General features: G+C 41.7%; 1 protein-coding gene and 1 pseudogene across 1 annotated transcript; both read right to left on the bottom strand.

The window, feature by feature from the left end:
- Positions 1 to 1,023: 1,023 nt before the first annotated feature.
- Positions 1,024 to 15,566, bottom strand: LOC112932167 (negative elongation factor E pseudogene; annotated as a pseudogene).
- A 4,043-nt stretch (positions 15,567 to 19,609) lies between these two features.
- SNAI2 (snail family transcriptional repressor 2) lies at positions 19,610 to 22,960 on the bottom strand. The gene is made up of 3 exons (XM_026011128.2): positions 22,701 to 22,960; positions 21,295 to 21,840; positions 19,610 to 20,394 (listed from the first exon to the last, which is right to left on the bottom strand). The coding sequence occupies exons 1-3, from the start codon at positions 22,777 to 22,779 to the stop codon at positions 20,213 to 20,215; spliced, it is 807 nt and encodes a 268-aa protein (XP_025866913.1). The 5' UTR covers positions 22,780 to 22,960; the 3' UTR covers positions 19,610 to 20,212.
- Positions 22,961 to 25,914: the final 2,954 nt, after the last annotated feature.

The following is a 25,914-nucleotide window of genomic DNA, read 5'->3' as shown; positions in this document are numbered from 1 at the left end:
TCTAAGTGGAGTGACCATCACTGTATGGGGCTGGAAGGAGAGAGCAGGAAATTGGTCAGAGATCTTTTCCCTTTGAGGCAGGTTACTATCTCACTTCTAAATTAAGCATACGGCTATATTTGGTAATGCAAAATGTAGGGCTGAAGAATAAGCAACTTACTTTATGCAAACAGATTAGCATATCATGTATACAGTTAGGCCCTTCCTGTTTCCAAGCTTTGGGCTCAGCATGAGAGCTCACCCATCACTGATGTAGTGCTGAAGCCAGGTCCTACCATCTTTTGTTGGGACAAAAACCTTAGTTTGAACACAACATTCCTAAACGTTTTTAAGGTTGTTTCTGAAGACTTTAAAAGGATCCTCATTTAGAACATCAGGGTAATTAGATGTAAAATGGTGTCCATAGAATCAGCAGTGGGGCCCATTCCATCCACGGGTAGCCCTCCTAGCGGAAGTGAAAGAAATGCCTGGAAAACAATACAGTCATTGTAAGTGGAGCCTCCTTCAGGGCCTTCTGGGGGCTTCACAGTGGGAGATGACAGCCACTGGTCACAGGATGGGTAATTTCATTGGTTCCACTCGCTGGTCACAGTGGCACATGCTGGTCAGTCACGCCTCAGTCAGAAGACCCTGGAAGTTAACATCCATGACAGCATGTGTTATCTCTTGTCTCTCTGATGATGGTCATTCTAATAGTGGGAATGCAAATTGGTTCAACTATGGAAAACACTTTGGAGAACTCTCAAAATTAAAATAGAACCCCATACGATCCAGCAATTTCACTTTGGGGAATATATCCAAAGGAAACAACAAGAAATGTCTAAAAGATATCTGCACCGCTATGGTCCCCGCAGCATTTACAACAGACAAGACAAGGAAACAAGTGCCCGTTGATGGACACTTGGGTAGAGAAGTTGTGGAATATATATATGTTGTGGAATATATATATATATATAGTGGAATATAAGTTATAATATATAATATAATATAATTTATATATATATATATACACACAATGAAATATTATTCAGCCGGCAAACAGCCCTTGCTGGCTTTGAGCTGTATCAACTGTACCTGGGTCCCATTGAGCTCAGCAATGGCCTGATCTTCTGATTTCATCTTTTGTAGGTCACTAAGGCACAGTTTCTGGGTGGGTCCATGGAGAGATCCATGATGTTTCCAAAGGGAGAGAATGCCCCAACGGAAGATGGTGGGCATCATGTCATCCTCATACATCTACAGTGTAATCCCCTTCTGAGGGGCCCTGCATTCAGGGAAAGAGTCCAACCTGTGGAAAGGGCCTTCTGGTTCTTGATCACGGTCCCTATCTTTGTCTTCATTCTGCTCATGACTGTGGTTGTAGCTGTAGCTTCTGGGAGGGGAAGCTCAGGAACAGGAACCGCCACGTTTTTCAGAACACCAAAATTCTGAGGGGTCCACTGCCTCTTCCCTATCTGGCCTCAGTTCTCAAAGCCCATCATTGGAACACACAAAACTCTCATGCAAGTATTTCCTCTAGGGGCATGTGGACGACTTATGCAGATCATCATGGGCAGGTTATGCTCCTTTGGAGTGTCTGGAAAGTGGAGACTGGCCTCTCTCAGGGTCCTCTAACTTCCCCGCTTGGGTTTGAGAGCTTCTGAAGCCTGAGTTCTTGGTCTCAGCCTTGAGGGCACTGACAGCTCTTGATTTTACCAGCTGCTTTGCCTGCTCTGATGCCGTGGCCAGGTCCACCACAGGCTGCTCTGACAGCAAGTGTTGAAACCACCTGGGTTGGCTCTGCTGCTACTACTTTGCTTCTTCAGAGCCAGCCCAACACTTTGGGTTTGTTCAATTTCTCCTGCAGAGTCTTCTCCTCCTACAGGGTTGATCACCAATGTGGTAGCTCCAAAGAGAGCGGCAACCGAGATCCTGCGATCACCCAGCGCACCCGTGCAGGCCAAGAGCTCCTGTATCCTAAAGCTCTGCAGGTGACATGTGGTGGCAAAGGTCCTAGTAATCTTGGAGATGCCAAAAGTGCCACTACTCCTTGATTTCCAGCCTACCGAATATAAAGCATTATGGAAGAGGAAACTTGCTTTTCTGATAGTTTTTAGTCATCAATTTGAGAAGAAAACAAAGCCAGCTTAATGTACAGTACAGATCCAAACTAGATTGCGGAATTAAGGCCAGGGAAATCCCTGGAGACTTGGATATTATTACCAGAGAAATTCCTTTGCAAAGAGGTATTGTGTAAAGCGTTATTTAATGTTTGCAAAAGTTGACTTTTTATAATCTGACCACCTTTTTCTTTTTTTTTTTTTTTTCATGGAGAGGTTTTAAGCTACTTGTTCATTAAGATGTATAATTCAAAATTAAGTGAAAAATGTAAGGTACAAGGGCAGGTCATTATGATTTGGTTTCTATGTACAAAGGAAATCATTACTAAATATTAATGTTTGTAGTATTTATTTTGAAAGAATATACATTTGAAAGAAAAGAAGAAGCAATTAGTTGGATTTTTCCGATTTGGTGAATAATATGCTAAATTTAGGGTAAAAATGTCAGGATGGGTATGGTGGTCTGTTTTTATAGAAAATGGAAGTATAGCACAACTTTCTTCTTAATGATTTGCAGAGACAGAAATCCAGTTGTTATATTATATTGAGCTTGGACAGTATTATTGCTTTGGGGGGTTATGATTTAATCCATGTCACATGTGACTCTGTGTAGCAACATAACATGTGAAAACAGGCTGCTGAAGCACTTCAGTATGGTTCTGTGCAGTTGCTTATTACTAGCACTTCGTAGAGAACTCATGTTAAAGGTGGTAAATGAAATAGAGACCAACCTCCAAACTTCTACTGCCTGCTGGAAATTATGCTGGTCGAAAATGTCAGGAAATTGCTGAAATTTTTTCTCAAAATTAGAATGTAGGTAAGAAGAAGGAGTAAGGTGATAATGATGATAGATTTAGCCTGAAGTTGAGTTTTCTTCTCCTAATATAAAAATGGTCATAATACCAACTGCCTCAGGTGGATCAGCATGATTTCCACCTTAGTAAGTTAACAACAGAGGCACCTTTCAAGGTGAAGGGTCACACACAGAGCTTACCTCCTCTGCCTCCTGTCCTGTTAAGACAGATTGCTGGCAGGAGAGTCAGTTCTGTTTTGTAACTAACAATTCCCCAAAAGAAAATAATTATGCTACTATGCAAGAACAGTCCTGTGAAAAACACTGATAACAGTGGGAATCTTCAGAAAGCAAATTTTGTTTCTTTCAAAGTGATAATTTGGAATGGTTGCATGTGTAATCATTCATTTCTGAGCACTTTTCTCAAAACAAAATTTAGATTTAGAGTCGTACCTTCCAGATCAGGTGAGTTTCCAACAGGTGCTGAAAATTCTCCGTTACACTGAAGTTTAAAACTATGATGGCAAAACCTCCCACAAAGGACATCTTTTTATTTGCTTTTACAATTAGCATTGTGACATGTTTATCTCTGGCTCAGATCTGTTTTGAGAAGGCAAGAAAATATTTCTCAAGTGAATCCAAATATTCACCAATCTAATGGGAAAAAAGTAAAGATTAATTAGACCTTCTCCGTTTGCATCTAAGGCAAAGCTTTAGTACATAATTCCATTTTCTTTAAACATTTCCCAGAGATAATTTTCTCATTCTCCAGCATCCTTCTCCAGTCCATGTGGGAAAGTAGCGTGGCCTTCAGGCTCGTCCTCCCCCCAGCTTTTGCTGCGCAGGGCAGGAGCCAGAAGAACACAGGCAGGTGTCAGGCTCACTCCCTGTTTTTGGTGGTGTCCCAAACTCCACAGAGTACAGAGGTCCAGGAAAAAAATGCGAAATCAGCCACCCAAGTCGAATGGAAAATTTCAGGATGTTAGAGAATATGGGGACAGCTGATGGCTGAGGTCATGGCTCAGAACGATTTTTTGGTTTACCTGTTTACCAAAAGCATTTCATTCATTCCTTTACAAAAAAAAGAAAAGGAAAAGGAAATGAAAACTTACAAGAAGAAAAAAAAAACAGTTGTTAATCTATTTTGACAAGCAGGATAACAAGTATCATTTTGCAAAATTTATATTCATAGATTTAGCACGATCTGTGTGAGCCATATGACAGATCTCTAGAGTTTTTTTTTTCACTCCTTGTTCTTTGTGTCATTTCTCAGAAATCACTTAAGTGTACATATTTGTAAGGAAATTGGAGCCATCATAGAACTAGAAAGAGACAGATAGGTAAATATTTAAATTCATTTGAGAATTTTTGTTTTCAGAGAGGCACAGATACCCATCCTGTAGCTGATAAGCATTGCTGCTATGCCTTAGGGTTTTCAAAGAGGTTGCTGAGGGATTTGGGAGGAAATGGAAGAATGTCAGGAGAGAGCTCTCCATTGGCTTTTTGGTCTACATAGAGAGAAACAGGGGATATGACGTTTACTCCAATTGACATAAATCTCGTCCTTGTGTTCTCTATATTCTACACTCCTCCTATGGGCCTCACTGAATTACTTGTACCTCTCCACAGTCCCAGTCCCTACTCAGAGCTGCCTCCCTGCAGCAAGTAGTCAAATAAGTTAGGTGGAATGTTCTCGCCGGGGAGCTTCCCCCACAGAGTGTGTTTTCAGGGAACCAGGGGAAACGCCATGGGCTGGCAGTCTAGAATATATGGCAGTGTCCGTGACCTAAAGGTTCCATGTGGTGTTAAATCCTGTCGTGTGAGGACCCCCTGTAGTCTTCTTATGTTAAAGTAAACTTTGAGACTACAAGAGGAAGATATGGTATACAGCATGTGGCAGCATTTTGGCCAGAGAAGTCTTTGGGAAGCATCTAAAAAGATTCATATTTTCTGGAGCACAGTTTGGAAACTGGAGCCAGGCACTAATTTTCAAACTTGTTCAATGAGTGCCTTGGAGGGACTTTGAAAAGAAGCAGAGGCAGGATTCAAGCCTATTTCAAGAAGAGTCTTTCTTACTCATTTCTTTTATATATCTGGCTTTTCCATGACTAAGCTTTTCTTTGAAGAAAGGTCTCCTTGACTACAAAAAAAAAAAAAAAAAGAATTCTAGAAATATTTGTGGATGTTCAAGACTGAATCTCAATGTCAGCTATTTTTTTCCCCTCTGGCTTTGCTACTCTTAAGACTTTCTTATGGTATTTTTGGAATGAAACCACATATTCAAACTTGAGTATGAAATCCAAAAGCCAAAAATGTCTGATATTTTTTTCCCACAAGTGCGTTAGAACCATGAGCAAATGAAAGGACTCCCTCTTAGTGGGAGATCACTGTGGGAGCTCAAGGAAAGGAAAGAAAGATGAAGGCAGTTCTTTTGATTTATGTATAAATTCCCCATGTAGTTCATTAGTTGGACACTTAGCTGAGCACCAGGCTGTCCTGGGCAGAGGCTGTAAGTCACTGAGTTCATCACAATGGTCACCTGCAACATGGGGAAGCTGCATTCCAGGGACTTGCTCCAGTTAGATGGGCTTCTACAACACTGCATCACTATTTCTGGATAAAGGAAACACATTAAAAATAGTGATTTTTAATCATACGCCCAAGAAAACAAGCAATCAAGTATGAAATAGAACACACGATCCTTGAACATCAACCTGGGACCTTATATTTATATTGCATTTTCCTAAATTTCCAGACCAAAATACATGCATTATTAAGCACAAGTTTAAATAATAATTTAGGGGAAAAACAATAAAGGCTGGTAAATAGGCCTGGTAGTGTCCCGTGTCTGTATTGGATCTTACTGCCTGCAGCTCAGTATCTTCCAGAAGCCCACTCTCTGGGGTGGAGCAAATATATCTGAAGGGATAGTTAAGGAAACCCCTAGTAGGATTCTATAAAATCAGTTCCTAACCTTTGGGGATTTTTTTTTCTTTCTTTTCCTTTTACTATTTTTTTTTCTTTTTTAGTTACATACTCTATAACTTGCTCTGGGCAAAATTCTCTCATAAGGCTGTGGGATAAATTCAAAATGAGTAGCAGAAATGACAACTTATCTTTATTTCAACATGGAAATGTGGTTTCTCCAGATGTTTCTAATGTTCCAAATAGGGATTTCCAAAGACTGAACACTGCATCAAGACTGCCAGCCTAAAGGACTGCACATAATCATGGTGTTTCTGTGTGTGTGTGTGTGTCTGTCTGTCTGTCTACCTGTCTCTCCCTCTCTCACACACACAGACACACACACACACAGACACACAGACACACAACACCACAAATGTAGCGAGTGACATAAGTCTATGCACAAGTAAAGATCATCGGAGGTGAATCAGAATTTTCCTTCTTTGACTAGTGACTGATCACACTTAGACACAGATAATAGGAAACTGCCTTATTTGTAGAACTGTTAAGGGTATGAGAGAATATTAAACAACCCAGAGCATTGAGTGGTGGGTGAGTCACTCTGAAGGGTGGTTTCCAAGACCACAAGAAATCAGGAAGGCAACCTATAAGGAACATCAAAAGCACACACCACACTGTAGGAAAATCCCAACTATGCTCTCCTCCCTGATACACAGGGGAGAGAGAAAAGAAAGAGATGATGAAAGAGCAAAAGACAGAACAGAGACAAAGAAGTCTCACGAAGTTAAAAACGTGGTTTTTGTTAGAACCATTGTTGTTATTGTTTTAATCATGCTTTTAACTTTTCTCTGGGGAGATACGGAAATGGTGGCCAGAGCATAAGGATTTGAAAAATGCATAAATGTAGTGATGCTTTGCTTAACAGCTGCATAGGGAAGGGCTACTTGATTATGCATAGATACACTTTTGTGCTTTGCATTGGTTCAGCCGTGAGGTGTTCCATCCTACCTTTAAATGTTTACAATGAGAAGTTAAGTCATCCCCATAATTGATTAGATCCTGCCTCCTTTGGGGCATTCATTCAATAAAAATGTTCTGTTTGTTTGTTAGATCCTGGGATTATGCAAAGCATTGCCGGGTAAAAGTATGACCCCTGACTCCACCTTTAAATTCAGAATTCATAGTCTAGTGAGGAGCTAGGCACATAGCAAATGACTGTAACACAAATTATGTATGATATGCAGTGGGATATGGGTAAGAAACTCTACACAGGCCTGGGAAAGTCGGGGAGACTTCTTAGGGGAGGCAGCAGTTGAATGAGGTTCTAAGAATGTGTAAGAATTAGCCAGATAGATACAAGTAGAATGGGCACTAGAGGAAGTAGGCACAGTATATGCAAGAATTTAGTTGGTTTAGGAAACTATAAATTGTTATTTCTGGATATAAATAAATATAAAACAAAACAGATTTTTTTGTATAACAGATTTTGTATAAAAACAAAACAAAAGATTATTTATTGGGGAATCAACAAAAGCTTATGGGTTTGAGAAATATCTTAACACGCACAGAAGTTGCCTTTAGTATCATGTGCTAAGAAAATATTTTGTTTGAATTATCTTATTTTGCTGTATTTTGCTATGTTAGAAAGATCGAAAGCTAAAACTCTGCTTTGTGACTTTTCTGCCATCTTTCATCCTGTTTGAAAGAGAAGGCTGGGATAGTTCCGTGAAAGCAATGCAAAGACGTTATTGCTTATCCAACAATATTATGTTTCCTTTGGAGTTGAGCCAGTGGCCAGAAATACTTTCATATTAATTTTTTCTCATTCATCATGGACTCAGCCTAGAGCCACAGCCATACCATATATTCCTACTCAGAGAAGTTGAGGTTTAGTCAGAATTATTTGAGAGTCTCTGCACAATCCCCAAACAGGCATTTCTGAATTTCTAAGATCCTCCAGTGTAACTTCTCCCACCTTTTTAAATAAATTATTTATTTGAGAGAGAGAGAGAGAGAGCACAGAACGAGCGAGAACACAAGTGTGGAGGAGAGGCAGAGGGAAAAGCAGACTCTCTGCTGAACAGTGAGCCTGATGCAGGGCCAGTCCTAAAACCCCGGGATTATGACCTGATTTGAAGGCAGACACTTAACCAACTGAGCCACCCAGGCACCCCTTCTCCCAACATTTCTTTGTGTGTTGAGGCACAAACAGCCTATTGGGGAACAAATTATTTAATGTGGCTAATGAATCGATCATGCTGTTTTTGTGGTAGAAAAGTCAGTTTCCTGGGTTCTCCTTACATATATTAGGAAAAAGTTATTTGTAATAGGAAATAAACAGAACACCAGAAACATCGTTTCTTAACTTCTTTATGGGTTGAGTGTTTACCTATTACTTGACCAAACATAATCTTATGATTACCAGATACATAAAGGCAGTAAGAACAGTGTAGAAGTTAAAATACGGTTTTACTGATTTTTTCTTTTTTTCTGATGCCCTCCACAGATGAGTTAGCTGAATCAAGTTGCAGTTTGCTTCCCGCTCTCTGCCTAATGGGATTTAGGGTTGATAATGCTGAGCAGGGGCTAATCTAAACCTAAAAGCCCAGTAATTATTTTATTTATTTATTTTTCATGTTTTTGTTATGGAAAGGAGAGTAAAACCTGGTACCTTATTAAACACAAGACATTTTTCTCTTTCCTTTTGTAAGTGATATAAGGATTGGTGGTTTGGTACCTCACTGGATTAAATGGGCTGATAGGGAAGAGCTGAGTTGGACACCAAGGGGTATCAGATGTCAACCTCGAAAGTGGACTTGTTGCCAATATTCAGTTAGTTTTTTTGTTTGTTTGTAAGTATTTTCAAATTTCTTGTCATTTTAAATTTAGTTAATTCAAAAGTATTGCAGACCCTACCTAGGTTTAGAAACTAATCTGTATAGACTGGCTCCGAGAGCTACAACATCTGTGTGTTTGAGTCACTCCCACAGGTAGCAAAGGACTTTCATAACAAAAACTATATACTCAGCACCAACGGGACACCAACTTCCACTTAGTCTAAAAACCCAGAAGCTATCTATGTTCCATTTAAACGTTAAAAAGTTTTTTAAGAAAATACTTTAGTTTGGTTTAGAGATCATGTTTTTCAATTTCCTATATTAAGAATTTGAGATTTCAAGTGATTCAGGATTTTAAGTGCTGTAATTCACATAGAGGTAAAAATATGCTTCTGAAGAGCAAAAGGCTATGACTTATCACATTTTAAAAGGTCTTAAAAATGACCTTTTGACCTTATATGACCTTCCGTGTGCCACTGTTGAAGGGTTGCCTGACTGAGGCTGAGGACTGTGCTCTATAGGTGGCAAACAATCCATTCCCTGGAAGGCAAGTGTCTCAGAGCAGCAGGCTGTGGCCAGCCCTGCTACTCCCCCCTCTTCTTGGTTTGGCTTTTCTGGCACCTCAGTACTCAAGGACACTCTCATTCTTGTGGGCAATCCCGTAGGTATCTATCAGTGCACGTGGCAGCCAAGCACTTATTTCACTTTCAACAAAAGGATTAATATGTTCTAGTAACTTACTGCCTTTGTGCTGTGTCCAGTCACAGGGAAGAATTTTGACAGGAAGAATTCATGGGTATCAGTAACGGTTGTATTTACAAAAAGCAAAACAAAACAAAATAAAACAGGGAAAATCCTATTTCTAATATTCCTTTTCAACTCTGCTTCAAATATTTTTCTTCTCAGGGCGCTTGGATGGCTTAGTTGGTTGAGTGACCAGCTCTTGGTTTCTGTTCAGGGTCATGGGATTGAGCCCCCTGGGGCGTGGGCTCAGCGGAGAGCCTGCTTAAGATCTTTTCCTCTCCTCTTTTTGCCCCTCCTCCTGTTCATGTTCTCTAAATACACAAATAAATAACTAAAATCTTAAAAAAATACTTTCCCTCTGCATGTCAGTTTAATCTGCCTAATTGAATGAAAATTATTTTCATTTTAAAAATTACTTGATCATTGATACAGACCCAGATCAAGGACATAGAGAACAAAACAGTGGGAGTCAAACTTTGGGCATAGATTGTAAGATAGAGTATTCTGTCCTTCAATTTTTAATTTTTTTCTGATTCTAGAATTTATGCTTATTTATATATGCATGTATGTTATATAAATGCATTATATAGACAATGCAATTTTTTTCTTTTTTTTTAAAAGATTTTATCTGTTTGTGCGTGACAGAGAGAGAGAGAGAGGCAGAGACATAGCCAGAGGGAGAAGCAGGCTCCCTGCAAGGAGCTGTTGTGGGACTTGATCCCTGGACTCCGGGATCAGAACCTGAGCTGAAGGCAGATGCTCAACTGCTGAGCGTCCTGACAGTGCAATTTTCGAAGATCATGCCAAAATCATTGGATTACGATGGACTTTCTGAATATTTTAGTAGTTTGTAAGTCTGAGGAACATCATTCTGACTTTTTCACCTTTTTACATTATTCTGGGTGAGACAATGAAGCTTATGAGCGTGCTATCTATATATTTTAATCTATTACGATAACAGTTCATTCTCTGATCATACCCATCTTAGATGATTTTTCTATTAAATAGTGACAGGGGGTCAGTAAGAGAGAAGGATGGTGAAGGGAATGCATCTTTCTGACAGACAAAGGTAAAATAATGTTTCATTAGGTAATCAAGATATTTTTGTCTTTCACCTAGTATTGGTAGATTGGTAGACTTAAAACCAGTTTCAACTTTAAGAAAAGAATATAATGAGCTCCATTGTGTGCAACACTGTGGCACGTGCTTGTCATAGATTCGTGCAGTACCTTTGCCTCCAACTGGACTCGGGAATCGTCCCCACTGTGCACAAGGTGAGACTGAGCACAGTTCTCCCCACTGATTCCTGGTCTGATTATAGTGGCCACACTACATTCTGTGCTGATATAACAAACCCTGAATGATCTGTTAGACTGTGGCTGCACTGATCAGTTTGTTTTTTTTAATAGCATCATACATATTTTTATTGCCCACCATTATTTCAAATGGCCCAACGACAATTTTTGTAGGACAAATGAAAATGCAGGCCCCTTCTTGTTTAAGATTTGAAACTGAGGTGTGGGGAAGAAGAGTAGCTGCCTTTAAAATCAATCAGGACACCTCCATGGAAAATTACCTGGGCTGTTTCATGGTTGGCAGGAGCAGAGAGGGAACTGGCATCCCCTGAAGAGGCACACGCCCGGCCTAGGTCCGGCCAGCACCCACTGGCAAGAGCTCAGCCCTGCAGTTGTCAAGATTTTCCTAAATTGTAAAAATCTAAAAGTTACATTTTAGAATCGTCTTTTCTTCTAATTCCTTTTTATTGCTTTCTTATTGCCTCAGGAAAGCAGTAACACAAAAGATCCTTTTACATCTTTTGATTTAAAATGCAGAATCCAATAGAGGCTTGTCTGGCTACATTCATGGAGGAAAATCTGTAGGAGATCAGTGTTCATCCTGCAAGTAAGAATCCTATTACAGCAAACAAATTTGTTGATTTTAGCTTCAAAATTCCTAATATATTAAGAAAATTGCCTGGATTCTCACCCAATTTAACTTTATATAGAAATCATTATAGCTATGGAAGCTATAACTTCTTTTTAATTACATTAAATAGCTTTTCATCGTGCAGGGGACTGTGCCCCCCCTCTTTCACCACTCTGTATTTTATAGCATATATTTCCAAACTCTTTGAAAGCCCTTGTGCTGTAAACTAATTTGTTAAAGGAATTTATAAAGAATTTGGAAGCTTTAAAAAAGGTTCGTCTCTTTCCTTTTACATTATTTTCACTAAGAAGTCTTATTCAATACTTCTTTCAATTGTGTGCCTAATGTAGTGATGAACTGGCAAACGACCCAGTGCAATGTATGGTAGTGACAAAGATGAGGGATTCTAAACTTCTACACTACTTGTGATGTACAATTTATCATTAACCATGACAGCTGAGTCTCATGTCTCTGCCCCAACCCCCCACAGCTGGGACTCTGTCCTTCTCAGAGTGTGGTCCCCAGACCTGCTAGAGCAGCCTCACCTCAACTGTTAGAAATGCAAAGTCTTAGGTTCACTACAAAACTTCTAATTCTGAAACTCTGGGGGTGGGACCTAGCAATTTGTGTTTTAACCAAGCTTTAGCTGATTCTGGAGTCTGAGAGCCACTGATGCAACCCCGTCCCTGCACCTTTGTTTTCCTTTTCCCTCATCGATGGCCTCTGAAGCCTCCCTTCTACTCTTATGGCGGCACCAAGACTGTTTCCATCCACAAAATACTGGCTGCCAGAGAGAGATGGGCTAGGCTTCTCTATTTCTGCTTTTGTCTTCAAAGCAAAAAGGCTGGAAAAGTGTCTAGTCGGCTAAGGCAAATCAAGGGCATAATCCTTATTCTAGCTGCAGTAGACAGATGAGAAGGAAACCGTTAGTCACTAATGCCTTAGTGGGGAACTTGTTGTACGCTGTTGGCCTGTACTCAGAAAAATGTCTTTATCTGTGAGTAGGTACATACAACTTATAATTATGATCAGTTTGCTCCCTGGAATACACTGGAAAGGCACATTGAGAAAAGGGCAGAAATGCATAGCTCCATGACCAAGCAGATACCACGATGGTGTCACTGCTTACGGCCTTTGGGTCAGCCCTCACTGCTCTACCCTACTCTCAGTGTGGCTAGATTTCTTAGTACACATCCAGAAAGGTGGTTACCATGTCCGAATAAAGCATTGGATGAAGGAAGACTAGGCTAATTGAACTTGATAGGTGGCCACATTGAAAAGGAAGTCCATACTAGTCCAATGTTGACATTTAGAAATAGATGCCAAAGTGATGATTTATGGCTTTTTGTACTGTATTGCCCCTAAAGAGCTTACATTGTTTTTTTTACCTATTTCTTTGGTGAATTCCTGCTGAATTTCCTTCATTAAAACCCAAGCCTGTGCTTCATTTAGATTTTCTACACTTAGGATGTAGTGATATCTATCTTATTTTGTTTTAGTAACCATGGTTTTAAAATAAGCTCACTTTATAAAATAAGAGAATACAATGTGATCGGCACATTGTCAGTAATGTGAAATAACTGCATTAAATTGTACTACTATATAAGAAATAGGGCAATCCTTCAATAGCACTTAAATAAAAAGATGTTCAGTTTAATAATCTGTTGTCCTTTTATTGAATTCTGAATAATCTTAACTATTACAAAATAAAAACATTTAAAAGAGAGGGAAAGACGCTGATCACTCTCCCCTAAGCTCACTCAAAGCTGGCAGTTCTACACGGAGAGAGGCAAGCCAAGCAGACAAGGCTACAACGCTGCCTCCCCTCCCCACCCCGTGCTCTGCTCATAAAGCAAGAGTGTCACTGAGAAATTGAATCACTGTCCCCACCACCTACCACTGAGCAGTGGTTCAGAGACTTTGCCCAGGGGGACAGACGAGACATAAGAACAGAGAAATTCCAAGTTCTATTATGACTTTATTAGAAACAGAATGTTGAGAAGATCAAGCCTAAGGGCACTCTCAAAAACAATAGATTTTGGTGGTAAGCAATTAATAGGAGATTGGTAGCTTCATGAATAAACTAAGCCATTAACCAGCTAGTTTACCAGAAAGAACCATAGAAAAATGCAGGCATGAGGAACCCACCTGGGCTAAGAACAAACCTCAAAGACTGGTCTGACAAACCATCCCTGGAAAGGGGCCTTGCATTTAAACTGCTAAGGACTTTGTGGGAAGCAATAGAACCATCACCCAGAAATTAGTGGAGCTTAACATATGGGTGTGATGACAACAAAAGCAGGCAACTGACAGAGAGATGAGGAAAAGAGAGGACAGCCAAGGAGAGACACTGTCATCCCAGGATGACTGTGCCCATGCCATGCACCACACTTGAGGAGCAACATCAGAGGTTTCACACCTGCACAGGTGCACACACATACACTCAGGCCAAGAGAGGGAGAGAGAGAAAGGAAGAAAGAGAAGTTACTCGTCATCAATTCAGAGAAAATAATTTTCTTCTAAGAATGTCTATTAATAATTTCGCAGGAATATTAATAAATAATAAATTGTTAAATTAAAATGACATGAAAAAATAAACAAAGGAATCGAAGAAAAAATACAGCAGATAACTCCCACTTGGCAAAATGTTAAATATTTTAAAAAGATAATCCTGCAGGAAAAGCCTAACTAAGCAGCTTGCTCACCCAACATAGCCATAGGCATCCCTGAAACAAGCCCATGAGTAGTTCAGGTAGGAGCAGATCTCGCAAGGGAATGTCCCCCAGCCTGAGGGATAATGGAGGGGAGGGACCAGAGGCCTCCTGGCAGTGAACCCCTCCCTCCCGCTGCACCACTACCATGGTCAGCCTCATCAGCATGTTAGTCCTTCCAATTTGGAGTAAACTGCATTTTGAAGCTTCTCTGCAGAGAGGAGGGAAAAGACTCCTTGGTGTGAGTGGACTAGAAAGAGCCAGTATGCATTTCTGGGCCCTCCTCCAAAGGTGGGTGCAGGTCTTCAAGACTGGAGACATACTCAGAAAATTGGAGCGAAATAGGAAAACCAAACCATGACCAGGTCACCTCGTTAAGTAGGTCAGGGGTCAGCACATCAAGTGATTTGTGGGGAGCAGACAGGTGAGGAGAAAAGAAAGCTGGCTTTGGTGGAAATCTATCTCATCCTGTCTCTCCCTGCCCCTGCCTTCAGCCCGCAGACTCCGAGTGCAGGCATTTTCCAGCCCCCCCCCCCCCCCCCCCCCCCGCTGATTAATCTGTCTGCTGCTAGACTGCTGCCCTCTGGATCTTTTGGCTTTTGCTTTAGATGAGGAACTCCGGTTGGGTGGGGAGAGAGGCACGGGGCTAGGACTGGAGCTTAGGGTTAAATCTTGGTTAGTTGAGGGGAGATATAAGGATCAGCAGCATGGGCATCACCCAGAAGCTGGCTAGAAATGCAGACCCTCACACCTCTCGCCAGACCCACCAAATTTAGATGTCGACAGGACCCACAGGTGATCATCTATGCACACTGACACTCAACAAGCCTGAGGCCATGACTGGACCTCAGAACTCACGGGTCAGTGACACTATATACGGTTAAAGGTGAAGCCACTTTTACCGTCCTTTCTGACAAATCTGAAGCAAAGTCTTAACATAATACAAGAAAATTTTAAACCTCTCTATATGAGATAGGTAAGTAGCCAGACATGTGGGAACTCGCAGGAAATATAATCGCCACTCATTTTCTTTGTAAGGGAATGCCAATATTTTATTCAATCCATTTATTCCCTTTCCACTCCTTAGAATTAAATATTGCTTCCTCCTAACTATGTAGTAGAATAAATAGAAGAAGTAGTGCTGCTTACCTGGGAGGGAGTAATTTCCAGCCCCAGGGTCCCCTCATCCCAAAGGCTAAAATGGATGAATGACTGATTTGTACCTCTGGCCACTGTCTACAAAAACTGCCTAGTGATAGGTCAAAAGGCCTCACAATTTTCTCTAGAAATTTCCAAAAGAACTGGCTGGATGGCTTAGACTGACTATCCTAACCAGAGGAGCTTAATTAAATGAGCTAGTACACAAGATCTATGAGTGCCGGGCCTATATTCGCAGCAACTCTCCCACTCACTGCTATAAATACCTCACCAGTCCCTTTGGAGTTTGTGGACATGGATATGCTGCCGTTTCCTCTGCTGATCTCTCATTGTTTGGGGGTCTGGCTAAGTGCCACAACGGAAAAGTTGCCATGCTCGTTGCTTTTTTACATGCCTGCTTTCCACAAAGTAATTATTACTTCCTGGAGGGCTGAGAGGCCGAATCTAACTTTAGCCAGAGATTTACTCCCGTGGTCGTAGATTCTCTACATTTACTACCAGAAATTAAATGAAAGGTTTTTCCCTCCTTGTGTGTCCATCTCAGGCAAAGGGAATACTTTTGTATTTCATCTGCCTCTTATGAGATTCTCGCCAGGAATGACAGAAAAGTCATCTTATTTGAGAGCTGTGACTTCCGTAGACGACAGAGCACTCATTCTCAGATTAGTTTTGCTCGAAAATGTTTCTCATATCTAAAGTAGGGACAATTTCTTGGATGTGGATCTTAGCCAGGGAAGCCTTAGACTTTTCAAAATTATAATTGCCTTATTACACCAGAGTGTCCACATTTTTAGTGGTGAAAGAAATGACTGTTTAGCTTGGAAGACTTTTTAGGCCAAGAAGATAAAAGCCCGGGTGAGGAGTGTGTGTGTGCGAGGGAGTAGCAGTGGCCTTCAGAAGATGAAGTGTTAATGTACAGAGGATGGAGACCAGCTGCTTTTCATCTCCACAGAGAACAGACCAGAGGAAATGGGGTCCCAGGCACCAGGAGAACTTAGGGAGGTTGTAAGTGAGCATGTCATGACAGGGAGGGTCCAAACTGGAAGAAGCGGAGCCAACAGGATTTCTAGAAGGAAACTGAGAAATGGTCTTGAAGATCGTTGTATATAATTGCATAATTCCTGAATAATGATAGTTCCTAAATTCACCCTTAAAATATTTAATTTCAGAGCACATCATCATTGTCCTTTTCAACAACTCTCTTCACATGGCTACAACTTACAAATCACCGTGCTGACTGTAGCTCAGTGGCCTCTGCATTCCCTTGGTGCAGTGGAACAAGTGGGGTCTTTGGAGCCAGAAGAATCTGGATTTGATTTCAGTGTTGCAGCTTACTGCCTTTCTTATCTCGGCTCCATTATCCAGACTCCCTGCAAAATACCAGCTTCATAGGGAATTTTTTTCCATTGAAGATGACATACATGGGTTTCCTAATACAAGAGCAGGTACACACTAAGCATTTGGTGATAACACTGGGTACCTGATATTATCTACAAGGACTGTGTTGTACTTCATTGTGATACCTCAGAGACTCGATTCCTATTTTACACTTAGGAAATATAGACACCAAGGGGTTAAGTAAGTTACATAAGGACATAAAGCCAATAGGTTGGAGGCAGTGATTCAGTGAATACATATGTTGCATTTAAAAGCTGGTTTTTTTTTTTTGTTTTGTTTTGTTTTTTAACCAGACCGAGCTCTCTCATATTATAGGAAACCAATCATGAATCCTGGGAATGTTTGTCAGCATATGTGCCTATTATTAAAATCCACAGTTTCCAAAATCCAGACTCTCAGAAGGCCTAACCTGGCCCATATGCACTGTACTTGCCCCTCTTCACTTCTTCCGAGTATCTTGTCTATTTGGGGTAAATCCGTCATCATTAAGTTAGGAAACATATTAGTAAATTTTCTTGGAGGATATCTCAAAAACCATCAACACACTTTGCATTAAATGGGGATACATTGGATTTATTTTAGATCTGCAAGCTATTTTTCACCAATTTCTCTTATTTCATCCACAAACATTTGTTGATGTCTGTGTTCCAGATGATGTATTGGGTACTGGGAATTTATGCTTAAAGGATACTCTGGTGAAAAAGAAAGGTATCAACAAACAACTACAATTAAGTGAGATAAGTACTATGTTATAAATGACACAAAAGTCCCAGAAATAGCAAATTTGGGAAAGTATTTCAGAGTCAACAACATTTGAGGACTTACGTGCTGCGGAAGAGCAGATATTGAGTCAAAGACCTTGGTAAAAACACTAGCAATGCTAAGCAACTACTGAGACATATTTACAGAAAATCTTCACATTTTGTGTACTATAATTCAAACTCATGTTACTTTGATGAAAGTAAGATATTTAAGCATGAATGAAGTTAGAATGGTAAGGATAAAGTGGAAATATGTTACAACATTATTATCATTAATTCTTCACTAAGAAATTAAACCAATGAACAGACTCTTCCTCTTAGAAAATTTTCTGTTTTAATTTTTGGACACCAAAAATTGACTTACCTATAGATCCACATGAGAGAGGGAAATGTAGGTAGATGTGGTTCCTGGGACAGCCAAGGAGATCACTTTGAAAATGCTTGACTCATTCCCATTTACCCTTGCAAGATATTCCTACATATTAGCTGGCCTGAAGCTTTCAGGCAATCTTTTTTGTACTAGCTGAAGTGGTCTTTCTACAACCGTAGACTACCCAAGTCAAGCTATGAGCCATTTCTTTTACATTTATAAATTGCTGCTCTGAATGTTTTTGCCTTTGAGATATATGTCCTTAGATATAAAAAAAAAAAGGAAATTTAAATTAAAAAGTTTTTCTTTCTTTTTTTTTTTTTTTTTTTAGTCAGATGCACACTTTTTATATGTTGGCTAAAACTTAAAATGTAATGTAGAGTGGAATGTGTGTGAACATTAAGGGAATAGCATTGGTACTTTAGGTCACTTACTGATGTCCTGAAACTAATCTATTTGAGATACTAGTTCTGCCTTTTATTTGTATCACAAGGACATTAGAAGGAAAAGTAATAGTTCTGCAAGCTCTGAGCATATGAGAGAGAAGTGCTTAATGGTAGCAGGAACTATCCTTATAATGGGTTTGGAGTTTAGATTCAAAGACACTTTGGTAATTGTCCCAATGACTAAATGGTTAACAGTTTTACATATGAGTTAGAATCCAAGCATTTGGTAAGCATTTAATTGTATATGGAATGGCTGCTTGTGTTATATTTTATGAAGTATATCTTGGATTTGGGTAGGGGCTTGTTCAAAAAACTATAAATGGAAAACTTAACTTTGTATTATTTAGCCCCTGCTTCTAATAAACCTATCCCTTCTTTTATGTCACTAAATGTAGGATTTTCTTTGCATGGTTTAATTTTCCAACTTGTGTAATTTATGATAAATCCATTTTTCCTGACCTTTTCATGCAGATTTTCTATTTTTTCTTACACCTCATTAAATGATATTTTAGAAAAAAAATTTAAAAAATTAAAAATTTCCAGTGGTCTATGTAATAATCACTCATTACAATGGGTGATCAGAATTTTATTTCATAAAGCAACCTAATAAAATCATCATAAATAAAAAGTTTTAGAAAGTATTCTTAAGTATTAATAGTATGAATATTGTTAGTACTCAAAAAGTGTTTTTTTTTTTTTTGTTAAGGGGATATATTAACAAACTACTACTAATGTGATATTACCTTTTTGAATGTGGTAGTACTATCTTAAGAGTAAAGAAAAAATACTAGCAGTATACTTTATTATAACCTAATACATAAAATAACACTTGGCATTCATAAAAATGCTATTCACCTTTTCTCTTATTAAGAAAAAAACGATTCTTTGTAGTTTAATACTAATCACGAAGTAAGTAAAGTCTCTGAAAATAGCATACAAACAATAGATTTTAAATCAAAAACGTTTATTGTAAAAAAGGACCTTTAAAATTGTTTTTTAAAAAAGAAACATTGATCTCACAAATCTTCAGGTTGTTTATAGGCATCAGCTATAGACAACATTTCACTTTCATACAAAACTCATTCAGTCATATAAAAATAAACACAAATTTACATTGACTCATCATCTATACAATTACTTTAAAAAGGCACTTGTAAAGGTACTGTACGGCTTGCATTTGTTGTATGCATTTAAAATAGTTTCAGTACATTACTGAGTTTCTAAGAATCCTTTCTTGCACTTATTCCCATCTTTAATTAATTTTAGAAAATCATTAAAAATTATTTTAAAAGGTAAGACATAGAGCATGCACCAGGAATGTTCAAAGCTAGTCTTTCCCTCCTCCCCCAAGGTGCATACTCCTTATTGGCATAAACAAAAACAAAAACAAAAACAGAAACAAAACACTCTCAGTACATTCTCCTGTGTTTTGTTCCTGTTCTTTTTTTTTTTTTCTTTCTCTTTTTCAGTATCTCTCTTAAAAATACAGTTTAAAGCATTACAGGTAATCAAAAAAGGCTTTAGTTCAACAATGATAACCAGACATCAGACATGTAATGAAGTAAACTTGGAATACTTTATAAGGCACCTGAGATAGCGTCTGGCAAATTCTCTTTCTATAGGAAACTCTATTACAAACTCTATTACAAAGCAATACTGTTCTTTTCAGTTGAAATGATTTGGCAGCAATGTAAATCTTTGCATTCTTTCTTAGTGAGAAGAGATGCAATGTGCTTTTTTGCTTCAGCTTTTGAAGAGAAAGATTCTTGTCTTTTATCCTCTCAATCTAGCTGTCAGTAAATATATAGTAATTTTAAACTTCACATGGAAAGGATTAACTTTGAACACATGGATTTTGTGCTCTTGCAGCTTTTAGTGTGTGTGTCTGTGTGTGTGTTTGTGTGTGTTTGTGTGTGTGTGTGTGTGTGTCTATACACATTATTTGGTCAGTAAGCATAAGAGAAAATGCCTTTGGACTTTTATTTGTCGTTTGGAGTCGGAGTGAAGAAATGCATTCTGTTTGAGTAAACATTGATTGCGTAACTCAGTGTGCTACACAGCAGCCAGATTCCTCATGTTTGTGCAGAAGAGACATTCTGGAGAAGGTTTTGGAGCAGTTTTTGCACTGGTATTTCTTTACATCCGAGTGGGTCTGCAGATGAGCCCTCAGATTTGACCTGTCTGCAAATGCTCTGTTGCAGTGAGGGCAAGAAAAAGGCTTCTCCCCTAGGGGTGAGGGCGGGGGTTGAGAAAGAAAGACAGTCAGTGTTTTCAGAGGAAATGTAAAGTCAGATAACGTTTATGAATAACAGTCACATTTTGTCAAAAGAGAACTTAATTAAAATTCCCCATAACAGATACTTATTTTCATACCTGATCCTTTAAGATAAATTTGAATATTGTATTAAAAAAAAATCACACCCAGAATATTGTTACTGCTGCCAGTCATGTAGAAATATTTCACGTAGTTCTAGGACTTTCACTTATTAAAGCTTTCTGCTTCAGCAGGTGCAGCCGATATTGAGCTCCTCCCAACATTTCCTAATAGTTCCCCTTTTCCCTCTTTCTATTATGACTAAGATTGGATAAATGCCTTGGCTCCCTGCAGGATGATTTTGTACCAGGAATAAAATATTCAGCAGCAAACACCAAAACATAATAAAACAATGGGGAGTAAGTTCGATTCTAACTATCCAACTTGCTATGGGGTGACAGCACAGCAAGAAGGTAACCAGCCGAAAACTAAAGGCAGACCCCTCGCCCATCTACCAAGCCGGTTGATTAAGACAACATCTGTGTTTGCTGAATACTGGGAGCAGTTTCACAGGGCACACATTCGAGTACACCTTTCCCGATTTTCTAACTGATCTTTGAGATCAGCTCTGACCTGAATCAGCTTCTGAATCTCCTTTCCAAAGTCTAAGTGCTGTTTGCAGGCTCCGGAGCAGAGCTTGTTAACGAGAAATGGAGCATTCTGCTCTAACAACCTTTTGAGTCATCAGGAAGTAGCCATAAGTGATCATCCGTCATTAAAAACACCGTGTCACTACTTCATGCAAATGCACCGGCCAGCCCCGGGCTTCGCTCTATCAGACAGTAACGCTCCTGTCTAGGAGTTTCTCTTACCAGTGTGAGTTCTGATGTGTCCTTGAAGTAACCAGGGTCTGGAAAACGCCTTGCCGCAGATCTTGCAGACACAAGGTAAAGTGTGGGTCCGGATGTGCATTTTAAGGGCGCCCAGGCTCACGTATTCCTTGTCACAGTATTTACAGCTGAAGGATTTCCTAGACTGGGCGTCACAGTGCAACTGCTTATGTTTGGCCAGCCCAGAAAAAGTTGAATAGGTTTTATTGCATAAATTGCACTGAAACTTTTCAGCTTCAATGGCATGGGGGTCTGAGAGCTTGGATTGTAGTCTTTCCTCTTCATCACTAATGGGGCTTTCTGAGCCACTGTGGTCCTTGGATGAGGTGTCAGATGGAGGAGGGGGACTCACTCGCCCCAAGGATGAGGGGTATCCAGAGAGAGAAGAGAGGCCATTGGGTAGTGGGGAGTGGAATGGAGCTGCCGTAGTCCACACGGTAATGGGGCTGTACGCTCCCGAGCTGAGGATCTCTGGTTGTGGTATGACAGGCATGGGGTAGCTCTCATAGAGATATGGGGAAATGATCACTGGGGGAAAGAGAAGGAGAGGAAAGAAGATTAAAGATTAAGGTAAAAAAAAATAACTTTGAAAACACACCGAGAAGCTACTTGCCACCGCGCACACACACACACAGGCCCAGGACTCTATGACCAACTGAATAGACTCCTTTAGGGACACAGGCATTGGCCACACGTCTCATTTCCACCCTTGCTGCTACGTAGTCACTGTGCTTTCGTGCACATCCCATGTGCCTCTTGCATACAAGTGTGACAGGAGCTGTGACATGCTGTGCCCTGGGGAGGTGGGCCAAGCGGGCGCCTTCACCGTCTGCGCTGGGGAGGAAAAACTCACGTATCCTCTTACAGACACACACAAAAAGAGTCGCTCACCGCTGTATGCACGACTATGTGCGAGCTCCAGGACTGTGGGTTCAAGGACAGGCGCACGCCCAGCTGCTTTCTGAAGGGAAGGAGGCTCATCGCACACACACACACACGCACACACAGACACACACAGACACAAAAAGGCAATAATTCATCATCTACTCTTGTGTTACTCATGCCCTGTGCGCTCCTTGTGCGTGTGCAAACAGGCCTGGAGGGTGAAGCTGCAAGACTTGGGCGAAGTCCTGCTGGTCAGCGGAGAGCCCTGAAAGCCTCGAATCAAAACTCACCCCCAAGGATGGAGAGGATCTTAACCGTCCTTTAGGACACGCTGTGTGAGAGGAAAGCGACTTTTTGGTTCTTTTGTGACACTCTCTGGACTGGGCCTGCACCCACAGACTCAGGGGCGGGCAGATGCTACATGGACAGAGGCAGACGGACAGACGCTGGGCAGGCAGACAGAGGGTCCCCCCTCTTTGGAGGCGGCGCGCCCATCGCTTTACCTGTGTGCGTGTCCAGTTCGCTGTAGTTGGGCTTCTTGGAGGCGTTGAAATGCTTCTTGACCAGGAAGGAGCGCGGCATCTTGCGGGCGGGCGGGCGCCGGGCGGGATAACGGTCCGGGAGGGCGCGGCGGGCCCTAGAGCATCGCGGCCGCGCCGGGCCGGGGCCGCGCTCAGGTGCGGCGGGGACGGGGACGGGGACCGGGACGGGGACGGGGACGGGGTCGGGGTGGGCGCCTCGCGCGTGGCCCGGCTCCGGCGCCGACTGAGCGCGCCCGGGCTGGGAGGGGTTTTCTTCCTCCCTCCGGCGAGCAGGGCCCAATCGCGGCGCGGAGGTTCGGGTTTCAGCTCCTCCCTCCCGGGCCGCGGCGAGCGGAGGAGGGACCTGGGGTGGGACCCGGGCGCATCCGCGGAGCCTGCCCGGCTCCAGCCCTGCAGGTGCCGCGCGCCCAGGCGGTCCCGGGCGGGGTCCCGGGCGGGCGATGCGCCCCGAGCGCAGGGCGCAGAGGAGGGGCGCGGAGCCGCAGCCTGGAGGCGCCTGCGGGGAGGCTCTGCGCGTGCAGGGGGCACCGGGTCTGCGGGCCCGCGGGGCAGGGCGGCGCTTCCTGCGGCCTTGAACGAGATGCTTTGTGGCCCACGACAGCCCTGCCCCTCGGAAGCGCCGGACACAGCCAAGACAAGAAGGAGAAGCCGAAGGCGCAGCAGGACGGGGGCCGCGCATCCCCCTGTATGCAGATGCCACCACGCGCGATGAATGGGCCTTACAGGCCACTATTTCGCCCCAAGTAACTCTTGTCTGCTCCATGCATCCCTGATACTACTTTCCTCAGCACAAAGTCCTCGACATCCATCCATCCATCCATCCCGTACCTGCCGGTTCCCTGCATTGCGTCCTCCAACAGGGGATGCCACCCCGGCCACTGCCCGGCCAAGGTCCTAAGGCGCTAGTCCAGGAACCAGCAAAAACACTTTTTTGTTTGTTTGTTTGTTTGTTTATGACACTAAAATATGGAGATCCTCCAAGGTGGCTCATTCTGAAAGTAAAATTTCGACTGTATTTTCAAGCCGTCTCTGGCCATTCACACTTGTCCCCCTACCTTTTGCTTTAGGGACCAAGGAAAGAATGAATTTGCCACGAGCACCCTTGTTTCTAACAGGTGCTGGAAGAAAAAAAAGTGAAAAAGGAAATAATAGTGGTGAAGTCAGGACTTGTAAGAGGAAAATGCATTGTCAGGCTGCATGACTTCTTAATCTTAGGAGGAGAAAACAAGTGTTATGTTGTGGGTGCGTGGGCGGAACCAAAGGGGAGCTCACAAGTTTCTGAGCCAATCTCAATGATTCTGTTTTTTTTTTTTTCTTCCAACAGTCATAATTGAAATGCCAAGGAAACAAATTTAGATGAACCTTTACGTTAAAAGGAACAGTATTTGTAGCAGACAGGAAAATATGAATATGCATTAGGTTTCTCCGCAAACTATAGACTAGAGAACAACTCAGGGCAAGTTTTCTGAGCTCGCTACTTGCACCTGGTTTATTGGAACACGAGTCCTTGCCTTATCTGCTCCACTTCCTGCAAAAGGCACATTTTGTTAGGAATAGAATATAGTTGAGGAAAACATACATTCCTTTTATTTCTTCCTTTCACTCTATGCAGCGTCTGCTGACAGTAGTGAAGAGTGTTAGAGAACATTTCGGTATTGATTTCTGGGTAGTTATGACACAAGATAACCTGCTGAATGTATATTTCAAAAATCCATTTAAAACATTTAACAGTAAAAAAACAAAGTTTAACAGTAATTCATTATGTTTGAATAAAAAAAAAAAACCCTTGAATTTGGATTACAGATCCATAACGGATCAGAGTTTCCCACCGCATGTCCAGGGGGGCTCATCCCACATGACACGGATCAGAGTCAGAACATGTTACCGCACCTCCTGGGATGAGCAGATAGTGTTCAGGATCGTGTCTGAGGCATGTCATTACACAGGTCTTCGTGGTAACTAGTCACACGTAGACCTGTGTGAGGTCTGGTCTGCTGTCAGGAGAGGGAGAGCCTGCGCGCTGATAGCATGAGTCACACTGCACAGGTGCTCTGCTCAGACACCGCAGAGGGCATTTGGCACCAGGACGCTGTGGTGAAAACGAAGGAGGGAAGTCAAGTCCCGGCCCAGCGGCCAGCTGCTAGGACCTTGCTAAGACAAGACGGAAGGGGCCTGTCCTGCAAGCCAGAGGCGATGATACAGGCTGAAAGAGTTGTCTTGCAGGGGACAGAAATCTTTGCTGAGACAATGACACAAGGTTTCAAATGTTTCTTCTGGACAGTACTAATCCCAGTGGGTTTTGCTAAGACAAGAAATCAGTCTTGGGTTGACGTAATTAGGCTCATTGGAATAGTGAGAAAAGGTGCTTATCCTGAGACGTTAGTGTGTATGCAGCCCAGCCAGGGTGAAGCTAACGAGGACAGGTCGTACAGCACACAAGGCTCAACCCCAGACTCCTGACAGCTGAAGGTGGGGTGGAGAGAAACGGGGGAGGGATGTAGACTACTGCCTGTGGGCAGTTTCCAGCCTCAGTGGCTTGACTCCCCTGATGTTCAACACGATTCCATCATCATGGGCAAGGCGGGAGCTTAAAAATAGCAGACACGGTGGAGTGGACTAGATGGTCCCTCATGGGTCTTCTGTGAGGTGCATGGGATGTTAGAAACCCACGCAGTCTAATTTTTGAATTTTATTAGGATGTAACTTGATGCGACTTACCTGGCAATCCCCTATTTCCTTTATTATCTAAGAACTTGACAAAGATAATTGGTTCAAAACTTTGAAGATTAAAGTTCTGGGTCCTCATGAGGGGGCCCTTCTCCGCAGGCTCCCTTGTACTGATGGGATTTCTCCTGGAGACAGTTTTTTTTCAGGAAAGACATATTCCTGCCTTGCCAGATGGGGAAATCAATTAGATTTATGAGGTTTAGGAATGCACCTCACATTTATTTACTTTGCACAGAGATTTGTGTACATTTAGGTATTTAGGTATGTAAAAAACAGTGCGGCCTGACTACTCAGTTTGACTCTAGCACCAGAAGAAACTGTGGCTTACCAGAGGCCAAAAATCCCATCGTGTGCTGTGCCATGGGCCTCTCTTTCTAACTTTCATTTTTGCAGGATTGCCCTGGGGTGGGCAGGGCAGGATTAAGTCCCTCGAATGGTATTCGGCTAT

Source organism: Vulpes vulpes, chromosome 13 (genome assembly GCF_048418805.1).
Source record: "Vulpes vulpes isolate BD-2025 chromosome 13, VulVul3, whole genome shotgun sequence".
In the NCBI taxonomy this organism is placed as follows: domain Eukaryota; kingdom Metazoa; phylum Chordata; class Mammalia; order Carnivora; family Canidae; genus Vulpes; species Vulpes vulpes.
This window is presented reverse-complemented; position numbering and strand designations above follow the sequence as displayed.